General features: G+C 42.2%; 1 protein-coding gene across 9 annotated transcripts in view; it reads right to left on the bottom strand.

The window, feature by feature from the left end:
• Positions 1 to 11545, bottom strand: part of AFDN (afadin, adherens junction formation factor) — a 131184-nt gene extending 119639 nt beyond the window's left edge. For 8 of the 9 annotated variants that reach the window (XM_086626995.1, XM_086627003.1, XM_086627033.1 and 5 more), the window contains exon 1: positions 11435 to 11545. In XM_086626995.1, the coding sequence (XP_086483121.1) occupies positions 11435 to 11545 (111 nt within the window). The remainder of the gene's footprint in view (positions 1 to 11434) is intronic. The other variant, XM_086627087.1, reaches the window with a different exon arrangement.
• Between the last annotated feature and the right edge of the window lie 6803 nt (positions 11546 to 18348).

The raw sequence follows: 18348 nt of genomic DNA, 5'->3' as shown, positions 1-18348 counted from the left end.
CCAAGTTTTGTGCTGCCACTTGACACTTATCACTGAAGACAAATGAAGATTGCTTTGAGAAGGCAAAGTTTCCAGCTTTGCCCAATCTCTCATAAATTTGATGCACTCACTTTCTGAGTTCATGCTTCATTTTAATGCAGGTGAGAAGGCAAAGAACAAAAGTATTCTGGAGCTTGTAGTAGACTGAATTTTTTTTCCAACAATAAGAATTAGTAACTTCTTCAGAACTACTAATAATCAAGATACTAAGTCAGTATCAGGTTGTTAAGAGATTTTCCTGATTACTATTTCAGAAAATTCTAACAAGATTTTGAAGACTATAAAATTCGAACACTGTAAGGTCATCGCAGATCCTACCTTACAGGCCAAGTTTAGTCGACAGCTACAGATAGAAATCAGAAAGCTACAAAAAACCCTGATTTTTCACTGTAAATCCTGACAAAGGCTCTAGGACAGAAATAATACCTGTCTTCCACATTTTTTTCCCTATTAAATGGCTAGAACACCTGAGACAGACATCAAACCCAGCTCATGTCTCGAGCACTTCCTAGGACTGTAATAATTTCACTACTTTGGGATGGTTAGGTTTTTAGATGTTTGTAAACGGCTTCAGTGAATATGCTAACAGTCAGTGAAAACTACTTCATTGCTCTCCTTCTTTTTTTTCTTGTAGCCTACATATCAATCCTTATCTGCCTGAAAACAGTTTGTTATATAGGCATAGCAGCTGAATTTATTGAAACAGTCCTTGTTGCGCTATGGCAACAACTAAAACACTCTTGTAATACTAGATACAATTTCAGTATTCCTGGAGACTTTATCGAAAGTATTCCAATACATCTCTTACACAAAACAAAGAAGGGCTTTGTTAAAGCATTTCACCAATTTTTGAAGAAGCGAACACTTGTCTGGCCTTTTTTTTTTTGAAAAAAAAAAAAAGACTTCAACAAAGCTAAAGAATTTGGTTGCAAAATGCATTAATTTTAAGTAATTCCACTTTTGAGTTTCCTCACTATACAGCAAACATCACACATAATAGGCAACCTATCAAAAGCAATTAGCAGGACTGAGCAATGTTTTCATTAGTAAACATTTTTCCATCAAAATTTTCAAATTATTTTCCCTTTCCAGATATAAAAACAATCTATCCTCATCTTTCAACAGCCAGAAAAAATACAGAAAGTGTTAAAGAACTCTTTTAAAACTTCCTTTTCTGTAAATAAGTAATATTCATATTCAGTAAGGCTATCACTTTAAATGGAAACAACTTACATGTTTCCTAATAAAATGTCAGCATTCTATAAGAAGTATGCAATGCCTGGATATGATCTGAATGCAGTAAATATTATCGAACTATACAGGAAAGACAAAGACAAGACAGATTTCTCAACATAAAAGAAACGATATTATAAAGACCATTTTACCAATGCAAAGCTTTCCGAAACATGACCTGGTATAATATGGTTTGTTTCCACATAGACATCTTCCTGTCCAGGAAGACACTGCACCACAGACTGCATTGTCCTGATACTTTTAGACTAAGAACATGGATTAATTGTTTTTACTAAAATTGAGAACAATGACAAAATGGTTAAAGGGTCGTTTTTTATTTCAAGCTGAAGTAAGTAGAGCACCTTCTGGGAAGGCAAAGGGAAGGTGACCTTTTCTTGTTGTAGTCACTGGGGGAGGGTTTTTTTGTTTGAACTCTTTTGCCCAATCCTCAGCTAAGCAACAGCTACTCATCTTCATTAAGACGAGGGATTCTGATCTTCCATTGGGTTTTGTGAGCAATACAATATATATGTGAAAGCATCGCACTGTGATTAAGTTGTGTAAGAAACTGTAACAAAATACTCGAGTGTGGACTTACAAGACAACTCATCTGATAAAAAGACCTCTACTAAACAGCTCATGGGGTGCTTGAAAAACCTAGGCACTGAAACTTTAGTTCATTAATACCGTTACCAGCAACATACTTCAATGGCCAAATAAATACTGTTGCCAGACAACTCATCCTTTCACTTTTTCCCCCACTATAAAGGTGCTTTCACTACAGAGTAGACCGGAAATTCAGCCATGCCCTGGGACACAATTCACCAAGCGCAAGCCTTAAAACAGTTCATCGGGAAACTGTAACCTAGTACTAGGTAGCAAGTTATTGTGAGAGCTTTCGTATTCATTAGTTTTAGTCACAACGGAGTACAACATATCAAAGTAGCAATAAAAACGATGAACAAATAAAACAAAAAACCCACCCTAGAGCCATTAACATACAACATTACTTTTGTTTCAGTCTGCCACCACTCTATAGCAACTAGGTGCTGTATTACACAAAACCTATTCCAGAATATCAACCCAAGAGTGGACCTGGAATCATATATTCAAACAGATACTCAATTTCCAATTGCGTGGCCAACCAGAAGGTTTTCTAATGTCCTTGAAAAGAATCACTGTAGTAACTCTTAACTGTTTTTTTAAAGTCTAGTGTATCTTATACTCTTGGAACATGAGTCAAATTAGAAATTCATTGATAATTATTCTTAAGATATACCAAGCACCATTTTTAAACAAGCTTAAAACTTGCCAAGTTGACAATGTGCAATTTCTGCTCTTGACTGGAACAGATGACACGGACAAACACCAGTACAAGCATAAAACTCTATCAACAGACTCTTCTATTTATATGATGAAATTCAAAGACAGATTAGAAATATAGGTATCAGAGTATGATTCACATTTCCTAGTGTTCCCTTTGCACTTACAACACCGTATATTGTTCTTCCAGATGACAACCCTAGTCCTAGGACTTTTTTCCAGTTCTTTCAGGATTCAAACTCTAAACATATTTCCAGAAGTAACTAGTAATCTATACCAAAATTGTGCAAGACAGACCAGGGCAATATAGAGACTCGTCCTGCCCAATGTGGAGAGAAATTAAGAAAGCAGTATCCAGATAGATGGCTTCCTCATAAGGAGACAAGAAGGGAGGTGCTATCAGAGGAATGCTTCCCTGTTAAGACTATCTGGGCTAGAAGACCATCTGAAGAGGAGTTGAGCAAAGGGTTTAACTTACAGACGACCACACAGGAAAGAAAGTAGCTCTAGAAAATGTAATGAAATAGAACATATGACAATACTAACCAGTTGATAACCATGAGGCTAAAGCCTGTAACAGAAGTAGATGACCACAATCCTGAAGTATTATACAAAATGGTTTTACCAAGTTATACGCACCTAACAGGGAAAAAGTAAGTCATCTAGAACAAGAAGGTATCAGCAAAACAGGTGAGTACTGAAAAAACAGAAACAATGAACATTGCACTTGTGTCAAAGCAGATTTTTCAGTCTTACTAAACTAGACAGAAATGAAAGGCGGAATTGCAATTTGATGATTGAGGGCAATCAATCACATGAAAAACTTATCCTCCCACTGCAAAAAGTTATGTTATGACCATATACTTTTGTTCATTAAGCAGAAGCTCACAAGGCATGATATGGTCCAGGAAGACAGCTTGAATGCTACTGCTAGACCTAAACTACTTCTTATCAATAGTTTTATCTCTGTTGTCTCCTGTTTTCATCTTGGATTATCAAACTTCTAGACAGGGACAGTTACAGAAAGCAGTAATTTTTACCCACACATGAAGACTAAGGGGATTCTCTGCAGAGTGTTTAAGTATGAGCTAAGTCATGTATGGATCCAGAAGAACTATCTAATACCTAGTTTGGTTTATCCTGATAACATTCACTGAAAGAGAAAAAAGTTAGCTAAGGAATATTTCTAAGCCTCTTGATCACAAAGATAAACCAAGACAAAGAAAAAGCTAGCTCTGATACACGCCTTGACTACAGAAAACATTAAGCAACAGCTCAGGAAAGAGAAGATATGAACATTTACTTTACAGAGTCCACTGAATTGAATGAAAATGCTAAAAATTAGCGTTCCTACTGTAATTTTTAGCTTCAGTTTCCACATTCTTGATTGCTCAGCAAATAATAAAAGGAGCATCTTGATGTAAATCAGTGAAGTTTACATTTCCTTCCTTGAAAACAAGAAAGGAGCATGAAAGGAGGTAAGGAAACAAACAAGCAGAGAGAAAAGAGAACAAAGGAAATCCAGCAAGTTAGAAAAAGCAATGGTCCTTGAGCATTTTCACTTTTAATGATCTTGATTCCATACAGAAAGAGAAATGTATTATACTCTGTTTTTACACAAGCCTCAAAAAAATTCCAGGGAGGTGTGGGTACAACATTATTTATCATTTGAGATCTTGATGTACAAAACTAGACAGCTGAAAGCCCACACTAGTTGTTTATACAGCAATCCTTAACTCTGCTATGAATTAGACCTAATGCAACATGTTGCCAACTTATCTTCATCTCAATCACTTAACAAACATAACTAATGTGAATACACTGTTTAATAGTTACCGAAATCATTCATATGTTGGGATTTTATAACCAGTTAAAAAAAAACTGTCCTCCTAAAACGTTATTGCATTTAACTGCTAGCAGCTGATTTTTTAAGGTAAAAATTAACGTTGCAAGGAGAAAAGATCCCTGAAATCAACCTAACAACCTTAACGGCACAAATTAACAGGCTCTAGCCTTTTCACAAGCTAAAAGCAAAATCCCATATATCTCTATTCACTGGAATTAGCATCACTCAAAATATATTTTATACATAAATACTTTTCCTAGCCAAAAACCTCCAAAAATCAAGAATTACTTAAGTTGTGCTTTACTCAAATATATTTCAGAAGAGGCTTCCACTAGAATGAAGTTAATTTTGAAAGACAGAGCAAATACTCCATTACTTACCTGGAATATCTGCTAAATTTGGCTTCACTTAAGTTTATCATAATATTCAATTTATTACTTCACACTGTGATTTTCTATTTCACGTTCATTGGAACCACTGGTCAACACCAGAAGTTATTCTTTTATTCAATGCTCTGAATTTTGTGTAGCCACAATCTTTTTCCTTTCATTTGTAACATAGCAACTTTTCAAACAAATATTGACACAAAGATAAATTCAGAATGGTTTCTTATGATCTACATCCTTATCACAAACACCAGTTCCTTTCAATTTTTAACACCTTCCAGACAAGTTCTAGTTTTTCTTACTCTGCTTGGATGAGTATTTCTTATGGACAAAAGCAAAATTTTATTAATTATAAAGCAAGTTTTCCCTAAAAAAAAAAATCATAAAAGTCTGTTCCACTCATTTTGGTTTAACTTCTTTAAAAGAGAAAAAGTTTTGTCAGAAAAAACCACACTTGCGCAAACAAAGTAAATCCCTAATGCATCCAGAGGACTTGGGCTTTTCTCAACTGAAAAATAATGCTTGTCAGTGGCATTTTAGTCAGGGAATGGATTCACACATCAGGAGGGAATTCTTAAAGCCAGTGTGTCTGAATTGTATGGACCTAATTAGCCACCAACTCAAGAAATAACTTACGTAAGGAATATTAAGACCACAGCACAAAGCTTTTTCCTAGAAATATTTTCATGCCATTATGTTGTCTGTAGATTGTGGTCAAAAATCTTAATTCGAATTTCTTATCGCTCTCTAGATAGTAGCGATTATATTTCATTTTTAAAGACAGACTATTCACTTTTACTCAGTTAAAGGAAAACTGGTTTCCAAATAGTCCTTTTGATGCAAATGAGCAGACCTGTGTCCATGACTTCTTTTCTCCAATCATTTCAGTGCAGAACTAGAACTCAGAATCAGTGTTTTTACCTCCTCTTGAACTGTGCTTGTTTAGTGGTAGTAATTATTAGAAAATATTCTTCTCACCAGTGTTTAAAGATGACAAGACAACTTTCCAGACTACCTATATATTGGGTTAAACATTTGTTACAAAGAGAATTTATTTTCCGTATCACAGGTCTGGCACACTTAAAAAGTCAGTACTTTCAGATATATTTATGGGTTTCTCGATATCTACATGGTTTGCAGAGTTGCATTAGATAAAACTACTGAAAGCTGTAGAATCCAATGTGTGGAGAAAGCACAAGCATTTCTACCATTTGCATGATGTTTCCCTGCCTCCAGACTTGCACTTCCACTACTCCCTTCACCTGCAATGCAATAGGCATAGTCACTGGTAGTATCAATCTTAAAACATGACTCCTTTTACGAGCCAGATTTTTAAAAGCCTATGGGTGAGCAACCATGCAGATAAGTTCTGAAACCCCTGTAGATTGCTAAAAGATTCCTAATTCTTATTGCTTTAACTAGATTTAAATAACAAACTTGCATAATTACTTTGAAAAGATGACAAATTTATGTCATGTATCAGTCTTCCCCATCACCCTTAATGAATCAGATATGAACCCAAAAAACAAAGACAAAAATTTCATTAATTTTAAAACATCCTGTCATCCAATGTAGTGTGTAACATCTCCCATAAATAGATCGCTTATTTGTATTTAAAGCCAGTGAAAAGAATTTAAAACATACTGACTAGATCAAACATATCTAACATCAGAACAGGGAGGAAGTCACTATAAAAAAACACCAACAAAAAACCCACATCAAACCAAAAAACCCACCCTCATTCTGAAGAGTTATTTCTTATACCTTGCTGCAAAGCCTACACAAGTGATTTTCAGACACACAAAAAAATAAAATTAAAAGTATCATCAAATAGCCATAAAGACCTTCCAAATTCTTTTTTAAACTATGGCCATTGAGAAGTTAAATACTCTATTAGCAGCTATTCTTAACACAAAGCATGCTATTTCTCCAGGCTTTCCGATTGGATCTTTCCCCTGTTGTTAATACAGAGGTATATTAGATCGGTTTAGCACAGCTTTCTCCATCAGAAAACAGAACTCCAACAGATCAATGTTTATGACAACAATCCCCAAGCCCTCGGGCAACTATCAAAAAAACCTCACCTGTTCTAAAACGTGTATTTCTCAAAAAATGAAATGCAACTCACATTCCTAACCCACAAACCATGTTCAGAAAAACACAGGGCTCCTCTTCCTCTCATATACAGTTATCAAAGTGTACATTAAAGATGAAACCTTATTTTGTCATCAAGATCAACAATAATTATAACTCCTAGTTCACACTTGGCATCTTAAACCAACAAATTTTAGATGATTTCAGGAGGATTTACATTTATTCTGTCCAACAGTGATAGAAGCACTAGTCTACAGTGCCTTTGCATTCCTTGCTCTCCCCTAAAACATCCATATGCAGTTATTTTATATAATCAATCACTTAATTCCAGTAAGCTCTTTCATGGGGGATGTAGGGGAGGAGGGAAGTGAAAAATGTATAAATGCAAATCATTTCTTATCTGCAAGCTTCGGAACAAGTCTATGCAATTGTTACCAAATCATTAATTCAAACTCATTCCTTTTTGAAAACTTTGGTACTATAATCACCCAAGACTTAAATCAAGATCAAAATATCAATTTATCTCTTACTGCAAAAGGTCTGAAGTCTTTTTATTGCATTTCTATCCTTAGCCAAAAAAAAAAAAAAAAAAGGGAAAAAGCAAGCCCAGTATTAAAAGCATCCAAAACCTTGGTAATGGTTGGAACTAAGGCAAGAAGAAAGTGGAATGGAAAGGAGAAACAGATTTAAAGAAAAGGGTTAACATACTGTTTCATTTGGAATTTCACTTTTGATTTATCTACAAACAAAAACATGATTCACTCTACATTTTCCCAAAACCTTCCATATCTTCTTTAGACTTCCAGAAGTGAGTAGTTGCTTCATCATCTAAAGCAGATACAGTAAAGCTTAATCAAGTTTAAATTCATACACCAGCATTACACAGCTATTTAGTAAAGGTCCATACCTAGCATCACTCCTGACACCACTAGAGTTTAACTAGTATTAACTAAAACTTCTAAAAAGAGTTTTGAGGTTGTTCATTTACAAGCTTCTCAAGCCGCAGAGCTTCTCTCAGCTACTTTCTGAATAAAAAAAAACAAATAAATCTTCAATATGAAAATAATGCAATCTATTAACAGATTTCTTACAATAGCAACAACTGTTAAAACAGGTAAATACCTAACAAAGTTAAAATTACCACCTTGCTCTCAAGCATGTGTCCACAAGTGACTTCAATGAAAGCACAAGTGAAGATATGAAACCTTCACTCCCAAGAAGTCTGCCATGTTCTTCACATGGGACACAGACAGGAACATCCAACTTTGAACATGGAACACAAAGTTCCCTCCATCCCTGTTTTGCTGGGGAAAAGTAGCACTGAATGACTTATTTAACTGTTCACATCACATAAGAGGTTAGGAAAAAGTTAGTAACGGAACTCTACAATATGCCCTACTCAAGGCTCTTGCTTTTCAGTATCTTACAGGCAATATACTTTAAGAAAGAATTTGTGCGTAACTTTCAAAAGTGAATCTCTAATCCCTTAGGACTACTCTGCACCATGAAATATTAACAGGAATTCAACCTGATTCCTGTCATGAAGCACTTCTCTGAAAAAAAAAAAAACTCACGCACTTAAACTACTTCCAAAATCCTACTCTATACACTCAAAACCAAGCCACATTTTACACTCTCCATTAAAGCAATGAAGACCCAATGGACTTAGAGCAATTGTGTCTCACCAAAGAATTAGACTTTTCAAACTAACACCAAGGTACATCAGTAGGTCACATGCGAATACTCTTCACCTTCTCTGCTTGAGCTATACTGTCAGAACTCTAGTCAATTTACACTAGATTTCACTCTTCCTTTTCTTTTCCAAATATACAAATCTCCCTGAAACCCTACTATTAAGGAAGTGATTAGCACCTCTGGAAATTCCTACTCTCTCTATATAGGAAACTTAAAAGACAAATGACTTAAACCAGATTGTTTACAGTCAAGAAATGCCTGGACAATCACTATAAGGCATCAAGTCTCGATATTCTCAACGTTATGTATACAACCATAAACTCCTGGGTGACAGTTTGCAGCACGGGCACACGCTAGCTGCAAAGTTAACTCGGCGAGCCAACAACCGTGTCTGAACAGTTTAAAAAGATTCAGTGTGGCGCAGCTCAGGCACACCCAAGCAAAACTCATATCCAGGTTACCGCATCTTCACAGATGCCACGCTCACTGCAGCCCCTACAATAATCAAGACGTGCCTTATGTTCAAGCTGAGCCTAGAAAAGCAGGGAAAACAACAGAGGATTGTCAGCTCTCAAGCAGTCTAGTAAAAGGGCTTTCATTTAAGCTGACAAATAAGACACATGGGGATCGCACCATCATCTGGGTAGAAAATACTGCCAAATTTGGGTCAGCTCAGGGTAACAGTGAAAAAAATATTAATGTTTGTATTTGTAACTATCTGGAAGGAAAATATTACTTTATCTACAAAACTATTACCAACTGTCAGTTTGCTGTAAATGCACCTGCAGTCTTACCAAACATTTTTAGAACTCGTAGTCTAAAAGGCTTAGACGTTCAAAGAAACACGCATGCAATTAATTTTTACTATCAATAGTTCAACTGAAATAAATCTCATCGTTGACAGTGCTAAGTACACTCCTATACAGCTTCAGAGGCTTAAACTGCAGAAGTGTGGAGCTAACACAAATAAAATTACTATTTCTTTTCATAATAACTATAATGAAGCTGGTAGCTTTTGTGCAAAGTCTAGTTAATCATGATAAACGTGTAAGGCTAACCTAAAAAACGGCAGGAGTTGTTAAACTACTTACTAACAAAACTAGGGAAGCACAATCTGCTATAAACATGAAGAAAACAGGTCGGAGCTCGAAAGTATTGGGAACAGACAAATGCATTAATCAAACAAAAAATAAGCTACAGACAGTTAGCAGTCAACCTGCAATTCCAGAAAGGCTGTGCTGTATTCTCCAACACAATCATGAAGGCACCTTCACACTACCACCAGCCCACTTTTTTTGAACAAGCAACTGTCAGCGAACAGCGATACTGTTAAAACCTAAGCGACGTAAGCAAGGAGCTCTAAATATGATAAATATTGCAAAATGTAGGAAACAATCACAGAAACCTCTCGTCTTTGAGTTCAAGAAACACAGCTCTGCAACGAGCAGAACTGAAAATACCCACAGCAATTCTCATCAAGCTATCACAGACCGAATAATCTTAGAATTACTTTCAAGACTTTTTTTGCGGCTACCCTAGCAGTCAGCACCTGGATGCAGAAACAGGAGCAAGCTCCAAGACCCAGCCAACGCGATTTCTCAGAGGCTTTTGTTAATAAACAACCAGGACCGGGACCAGGCCAAGAGCAAGTGTGAATTTCCTCCTTTTCCCCGGGAACAGGCAGACGATCAGCCTCCACCCTCCAAGCAGGGAGCTCGCTGTCACACACAAACAAGGCTGTAACCTGCCTCCCCAGCCCTGCCCCCCCCCCCCCGCCGCTTTCAAATCAGACGCACAGGACTAACCAGCCAAAGGGAACATGACAAGGGGTGGTGGGAGGGTGTGGTTTGGCGATTACTTTTTCTAAAAAAGAGTAAAACCCAGCCTCTCTCAGCCATCAGAAACACCCATTTCATTAGGAAGAAACTACCCGCTGTGTTTTTCCGGTACAACATGTGAACTCAGGACTACGGACCTGCTCCTGATGATATTTACTTTGGGCTGGAGGCTGGCAGCCGCCAGACACAGCCAGCCAACGCTCCGTCCGTCACGCCCTGGGAAAGCTGCCCCGGAGATTGCACCAGCGGCCCGGAGAGCCGCTCGAGTAGAGCAGGTTGCTTTGTAACAGGCGCCTTCTGCACAAAGCCGAGTATTTAAAGAAACAAACCATGAGCAACAAAGGAAAAAAAAAAAAAAAAAGCCCACCAGTAGGCTCCTCAGTCATTCTCTTCCAGCAGCCGCCTTTCGGCTCTGTTTAAGTCACAGACAAAAAAAAGCCCACGGAGATAACCCGTTTCGGGGTCGGGGGGGGGGGGGTGTGGGGTTAGCTTCTGTATTACCGCCCTTGCCCGCCCCCTTTCGCCACCTCCAGCTCCCAGAGGGTTTCCTGTCTCGGAGCCGCCTGTCCTGCAGGGCCGGGCCGGCATGTGCCTGCGGGAGGGGAGAGAGGAGGGGAGGTCTCCGGCCCTGCGCTCCCTTTCTCTCCCCGGCCGCTGCAACCTGCGCTCCCCGAGCCGCTCCGGGCACGGCAAGGGGCCCGACACTCGCTCCCCGGCCCTCCCCGCCGAAGAGCGGAGCCGCCTCCCCGGCCAGAGCGGGCCGCGCGGGAACGGGGAGCGAGGGGAGGCCTGTGCCCGAGCCCCGCCGGTCGGGGGCGGAGGGGCAGCGTGGGGGGGGCTAGGCTGGCCGCGGGGCGGAGGCGGGCGCGGCCTGGCCCGGGCGCGGTGTCTCACCTCCCGGGCGGCCCGGAGGAGGTGGCGGGGCGGGCCGGGCCGCCGCGGGCCAGCCGGGCGGGGGGGGCCGCTGCGGGGTCGCTCACCTCGGTGGGGTCGCTGATCTCGAACAGGTCCAGCCGGTTCGCGTTCCAGTGGTTGATGATGTCGGCGAGTTTGCGCCGCTCCTCCTCCCGGCTGCCGCCGCCGCCCGACATCCTCGCCGAGCCCGCCGCCGGGGAGCCGAGCCGGGGCCGGGCCCTCTCCGCCGAGCCCCGGCGAGGGGCGGAGACGGGGACGGAGCGGGGGGTCCCTCAGTCCCGGCTGGGGAGGGGAGGGGCCGGCTCTCTCCTCAGCCGCTGCCGGCACGGGCGCCGCGAAAACGCCCCGGGATCGCGCCGCCGACAGCGATCGGCGCCGGAGGACAGCGAGGAAGGAGAGAAAGAGAAAGGGGGAAGGGCCGGGGAGGGGGCGGGGAGGAGGAGGAAGGATGCCCCGAGTCGGCGGCAGCAGCCGCCGTGTCTCCTGGCTCGGCAGCGTCTGTCCCTGCTCGCCTGCCCTGAGCCGAGCGAAGCCGCCGCTGCCGCCTTTCTCCGCCCCGGTATCGCCCTCCCCTCGCTCGCTCGCTCCCTCACACACCGTCCCGTGCGCGCCCCCGCCCGGCCGCCCGCCCTCCTTCTCCCCCGGGGCGCGCGCGCGCGCTCCCGCCAGCCGTCACCTCCCGGCGGCGGCCGCGCGCCTCAGGAGGGCGCCCCCCTCCTCTTCCTTCTCTCCCTCCCGTTCGCGGCGGCGCGGGGAGGGGACCGGGGACCGGGGCGGGGCGCGGCCAGGTGCGGCGGGTGCCTCCGCCATGGGAACGGGCGCGGGGGGAGGGGCGGCAGCCGGGGACACGCGGCGGGGCGCGGGGGCGGGCGGGAGCGGGGGGCGGTTGCCGGCAGGAGGCTCTTCGCCGGCAGCGGGAGCGGCAGCGGGAGCCCCGGCTGCTGCGCGGGGCCCGCGGTCGGGCGCTCGCAGCAACAAAGGGCCTGAGCCGCCGCGGCCGCGGGAACAAAGACCCTGCGGGCGGAGGCTGGCGCGGCCCCGCCGTGGCCTCTCCGCGCCAGGGCGGGCGGGCGGGAATCTCCCCGCTTCCCTGCTCCCCCTCCCAAATCCCTCCATGCCCGCGGGCAGAGGTCAAGGCCGCTGCGGAGCGGAGGGGTGCCGCCGGCTCACCGTGCGGCCTCCAGCCCTCCCCGCCCCCTCACCCAGCCGGGCTGTGCCTCGACTTTTTCCCTGCAAAGCGAGGAGGATAATGCTCTGCCGCTTCCCGGGGCGCTGCCGTGTTTAATGATGTTTATGGAGTGTTTTCGGAGCAGTGCGTGAAAGGAATTGTCTAAAAAGACTGTACTGACGGGAATTTATGCAGGAGATGAACCTGAGGTGGAGTTAAAGCATCAGATGTGTTTTAATGGGGTTTAGAGGTGTAACTTACCTGTGGTTTCTCATAAAATGTGTTATGTTGGCTGCTAAGAGGCAACGTCCATTGTAGAGACTGGAATCCAGTACAGCTCTGGGGATTTGGCTTTGGTTTTTTAACCCTCTGAAGTAAGCAATGCACCCTGATGGTCGTGTTTGTTTTGCATTGGGCATCCTCTGAAACTTAGTCCTTGAAAAATTATATTCGAACTCGATTATCCGAGTGTGTATCTTTTTTTTTTTTTTTTCTTCAGGTAGTTTAAAAAAGGGGAAATACTGTTTCTTTTTAGTGTGCCTGGCCAACTATTTCAAATCCCTCTTTGCTGAGGGAGTTCAGATGAGTGGGTTTTGCTGATGAAGTTTTGATTGGCTGGGTTATTTGAAGAAAGAGATTCCTCAGAGGCCTTGTCTACATTAAGCAATTAAATTATTGTTTTTATCCAGCAGTATAGCTCCTGTGTAAGTACTAGCAGTTCTGGTTTTACAGGTGAAGGTCAGTTATACTTTTGCCCTATATCTGTAACTGTGCCTTGTTAGAGCTTTACAGTTCCAAGGACAGAAGAGATACTATTTCTCAGGTCCCAAACTCTGGGAGGTGTTGAAAGCCCTTCTGAGAGCCCTTGGAGAGCTTGGAGGTGGGGGGACAAAACCTCGAAGTTCTTGTAATATCATAATCCTAAGCTTATACTATATTCCTTTCAGAAATAAAGTATAGAGAGAAAAAGGAAAACCAACCAAACATAACTCTTCTTACATAAAAGGGAAGAAAAAGGATGCTGGATTTTTTTTCCATATCCAGAAAGAGTGTGCTACCAGATAACTTTGGATGTTCTGACAGTGCCTGCAAAGATCAAGAAACCGTGTAAAATCTGTGATGCGATAGTCCACAACCCAGAGTGGTAGCTGTGTGCTCTGTCACAGGTGACATTTGCAGAATGGTGTGCTGATTTGGATGCTTGTCTCTGTCTGGATATTGCCGAAATGGGATTGTTCAAGACACAGGATGAGGAACAGTGGCTATATTACTTCAAGACTGGGAAAGAGACATTTAGGTACAGGGTGTGCATAGATCAGTTTTTCCTGGGGAAAGCGGCGGTTGCTCTGGGAAAACTGACAACTAAAAGTAGTTGATGTAGCATTGCTGGCATGCCTGGGTTTTCAAATGCCGAAGAGCACCAGGAATAAAATTATCACTGTGCTGGACCCACGTGGTGTATTTAATCAGCTGTGAATTTATTTATTTCCATTTTAACTGCAGCTAGTCAGCATTTCAGACTCCAGTCTGGGTACAAACAAATCCCTCAAACTGAGCAGAATTGCAGCAGGCTAATGGTGTTTGGATATCATTTCTCAGAAATCCCAAGTCAAACGTCGGCAGCTTTAGTACAGCACCAGGGTTTAAGAAAAATCATAATGTGGACAGAGATTGTACTGAACCAGCAGGACAGAATGCGTACGTTGATTGTGCTGTGGCAGATAAAGCGCAAGCCCTGATCTCCTTGGAAAAGCTAGTATGCAGGGAGCTAAAGCATGTAATTATAGCGTACCAGCTAGTTTACAGTGGAAAATGTGTGCTACTTCGCTTTCAATCCCTACTTTTTTCATAGGGCTGTTGCAATGGGAAGTAAAACAGCTGCTGTAAATCCTAGCAAGTGACGTGATTCCTGTGAACAGTTGTAAAAAAAAAAAATCAAGATATATTAATGAATCAAAAGCATTATACACATAAAATACATTATAAACAGGATTGTGTGTTTGAGCTGTCATTAAGACATCTTCTATTTAAGATATTACATAAAGTTACTTGAAACCATTAAATGAATTTTTCCTCCGTATTCTGTCTGAGATTTTTATCATTTACATAGTGAGAAGATAGAATCCTGTTCGAGGAGTTTCCAGTTCAGCCCAGCATTCCTTTAGGTAATCCTACTGAAGCCAGTGGCAGAGCTAGATTTAACTCTATAAATGATCACATACTTGATAAGAAATAATAGCGTGAGAGAAGCAAAAGAACGAGGAACAAAAACTGCTTTACTTGCAAGTGATCATGAAAAATGTTTTTTATTTCTTTCCTTACTGAACAATGTTCTGTTCTTTTTTTTAAGGTGCTTAAGATAACTAAGCTACCGTAAGCCATTACTGTGATTGTTTGTTCAGCACTCCAAGTATAATATGCATTTTACAGGATAAATAAGATAAATGCCCTTCCCTGTAGAGCTTGCAAGCTAAATTTTGTCACAGGTCAGAGCAACAACTAGAAAAGAGATCTGTAAGGAAGAAACACAGGTATACAAGGAGGCCTTTGCAATCCTCTCCATTCCCTGAGACGTGAAGCAGCGCAGCGCCCATGTGGTTACCTGCTGCAAAGGGGGTCATGCCTTTGCAGCTTCTCTCATTAATCATACTGGTGTACATCTGTCCCTGGGGGATCTGATGGTTATGAGCAATATCAATGTACAGGATCCCTTATTTCTGCTCCTCGGCCGGTGCAGTTCGTGCAAACAGCTCTCTGGCATAGGGAAGGTTTGCATGAAGGGAGGGTCGTGCTCTGCTGGTCTCCTGGCCGCTCGCCAGCTGCCCATACGGTTGCCAGAACGCAGCATTAATTTTCCGAGGCAGCACACATCTGATGTACAGTGCCAGGCTGTATAAATCAGCACACTGTTGGAAGTTATAAATCCATAGATAAGACTGAAATTATTAAAGTAACCCTTCTCGTGGCTTCCCAAGTGTGCATGCGTTTGCAGAGCAGAAGTGTCGGAGCTGTAGTTTTGCGTAACGCAAGGCAAAAGCTTGTGCTAGAGCAGCATTAACGTTGCAAACCCGGGTCGTCGAACTGCAGTCCTTACATAGACGACACACCCACTGAGGTAAATAAATTAGCCAGAATAGGGATTGCAGCTTTGGACACTATAAACACACATGAGTCAGGGAGGAAAAAGGTTTTCATTGCACCATTATCTCGCCCGCATGAATTGCGCACACTGCGTACATCAAAGTATCAATTTCGTAGCCTAATTGGTAAACAAACATAGTACATATAGGCTACATGGGCATGTTCATGCTGCATAAAAATCTTTACTGTATGTTTAGATCTCACATTTCTTACTGTATGAATGTAGGAGCTTATATTTAATAACCTTGACCTCTTTAAAAATAAGGGGGGAGGGAGTAGATGGGGAAACAGGGCAAGTGTGGCAAGTTATGTAATTGATTTTTGGAAATCTTTAGGTTTTTAGTTCAATTATCCTCGCTCTATTTTTAGGGAGAGGGAAGCACAAAACTCTATAAATGGCAGCTATCTTACTTTGGATTTATATATGGCCCTACAGCCAACTGACCTAGCCTGGCCACGTCCATGTTTTTGAATTATTTTAGCTGTAAAACAGGATGGCTGCATGTAAATTGCCCTGGCACGTTCTTACTCCTAGTCTGCGCCCAGGAGTTTTTTTGTGAGCTACCCGGTTCATAGCCAAACCATGCTAACAATTTAACTGGCAGATGGTCAGGCACAATGGAGCAGATCTGGATGCTGAAATGGTCCAGTGGACCATTTAGCAGCAGAGAAAGAGCCTGGGAGCTCTTCTTGTGCAGCTGGCTTCAAGGCAAGGTCCTCTGCCTGAATGGGGTGCTCAGGCGCACCTGTGTTTGTAGGTTCAGAGCACGCACAGCCTTCATCCTGTCTTTATTGAAGCATGCTCCCTGATCTGCGTTTTACAAAGTGGATGAGTCTTGGAGTACGTGACCATTTGCCTTGACTTCAGCAAGATGGATGTTTGTCTTCAGGTGAACAGCTCCTAGAAATCGGGAGTCTTTGTCTCATGGGAAGAGGATCAGGTCCCTGTTAGAGGTTTGTAATTGATGTCAGCCTAATATTGGAATCGTCCTGGATTCGTCCGCAGATGAGTATTGAATGCTTTTCCGGAAAACGCTTTTTATCCCGGGTGTGCTGTTCTCAATGTAGAAGTTTTGAGGAGAAATTTAATGGCCGGTATACACATTAGATTATCAGATGATCTCTCCTGGCCTTATCCGATATAATTTAAAATGTAATCAGTTAAATAAAGTTCCGAGCTGCTGCACGTACCACAAAAGCTTTTTGCTAGGTTTTTTTTTAATCACAGATCTCTGTTTTAAAGTGTTTTCTCCCAAACTGCTGTGTCATGAAAGAAGACCAGGAATTGGCTGACCATAAGAAGGGAAAGGAAGAGGCAAAGTCTATGTAAAATTGTCAAGTGGACAGAGTAATAAACTGACATCTCCTGTCTCCAGAAATTTAGCTAATCTCCCTGTGGTATAAGGCACTATTTGTAAAAATGGCAAAGATGCTTGGATAGAAGTTACACGTTTCTTTTAAATTGAAGGTAGCTCTCCAATCAGTGGTCCAAACTAGGCTATTAGTTACAACAATGCGTAATCATTTCAAGGCTCTTTGAGCAAGATGTAGTGGGTGTTTGGTCTTGTAATTAACCTGCTGCCATTGGCCACGCATCCTCTCCACCCTGTAATTACTTGACTGAAAAAATAACACCATTCAGAGCGTACATTGTATAGAAAATTAAAAGAGCATTCATTTTAATCTGTTTTCACACTCACATGATGACTATAACTCATACATGCATTTCAGGTATGAGCAGAAGTCGTTTGGCCACATCTGAGCAGTTTTAGTTAGAAAAGTGATTTGGAAGCAAACTGGGTCAGCATGCCATTGGCTTTTTGTTTTTATTTCACTTTTTCAGAACCGGTCGAAAAGTATCGAAAGGATTCTCACTTAATAATATCTTACCACTGAGCTAAAAATATAACGGATATTCAATTATTTGCTCCTGCAATCGGTGTTCTTTTAAATCGTGTAACATGCCTAAGTCCTGTATTTGGAGAGCTTTAGCCTCAAAAACCAATACTCCAGGAAGCTTGTAAGTGAAAACATTGGTGTAAACGTGTGAAATGAAAGTGCCTGCTCAGCAAAAAAACGGCCAATCCTTCCCTCTGCAAGTTTTCCTTAGTAACACTTCTGCCTTCTTGAAGTCTTTGTCCAGAACAAGTATGGAATAGAAGTGGTGTTTTTGTGTATGAATGAAAAGCAACAGAAAGCGTCTGGAACCTCCCGTGTAGAAACTTGCGGTGGGATCTATTTTAGCTAACCTGAATTGTCTAAAAGTCAGACGAGGAGGGTGGGTGTAGACTCCCTCTATAGGTAGTGGAGAGAAGCAGCCATTTCCAGAAGGCTATCAACTGTCTTGTGACGGGATTAAACAAGTTGTTTTGTGATGGGATTAAACCCTAACTTTTAAACAGCCTCAGAGAAGTGAAATGAGTCCCTCCTTGAGAGTGATGCTGCTGTCCCTCAGCTTCTTCAAAGCTTCAGTCTTTTGACTGTGGTATAGGCTTTGCTCCCAAGCCCACCATTTCTCTGACCAATGGTGCTGCCATTTTTGTATCAGGCACGACACAGCTGTGTTGGTCATCTCATTTATACAAAGACGAGGAGTTCCTCCACCTGCGTTAAACCGAATGCATCCAACAGCGAAGGACCTGTTCTTCAGTTTATGGATGTCAGCTCAGT

The sequence above is a fragment of the Tauraco erythrolophus genome, chromosome 2 (genome assembly GCF_009769465.1).
Source record: "Tauraco erythrolophus isolate bTauEry1 chromosome 2, bTauEry1.pri, whole genome shotgun sequence".
NCBI lineage: Eukaryota > Metazoa > Chordata > Aves > Musophagiformes > Musophagidae > Tauraco > Tauraco erythrolophus.
The sequence above is the reverse complement of the archived record's forward strand: the minus strand, read 5'-3'. Positions and strand labels throughout refer to the sequence as shown.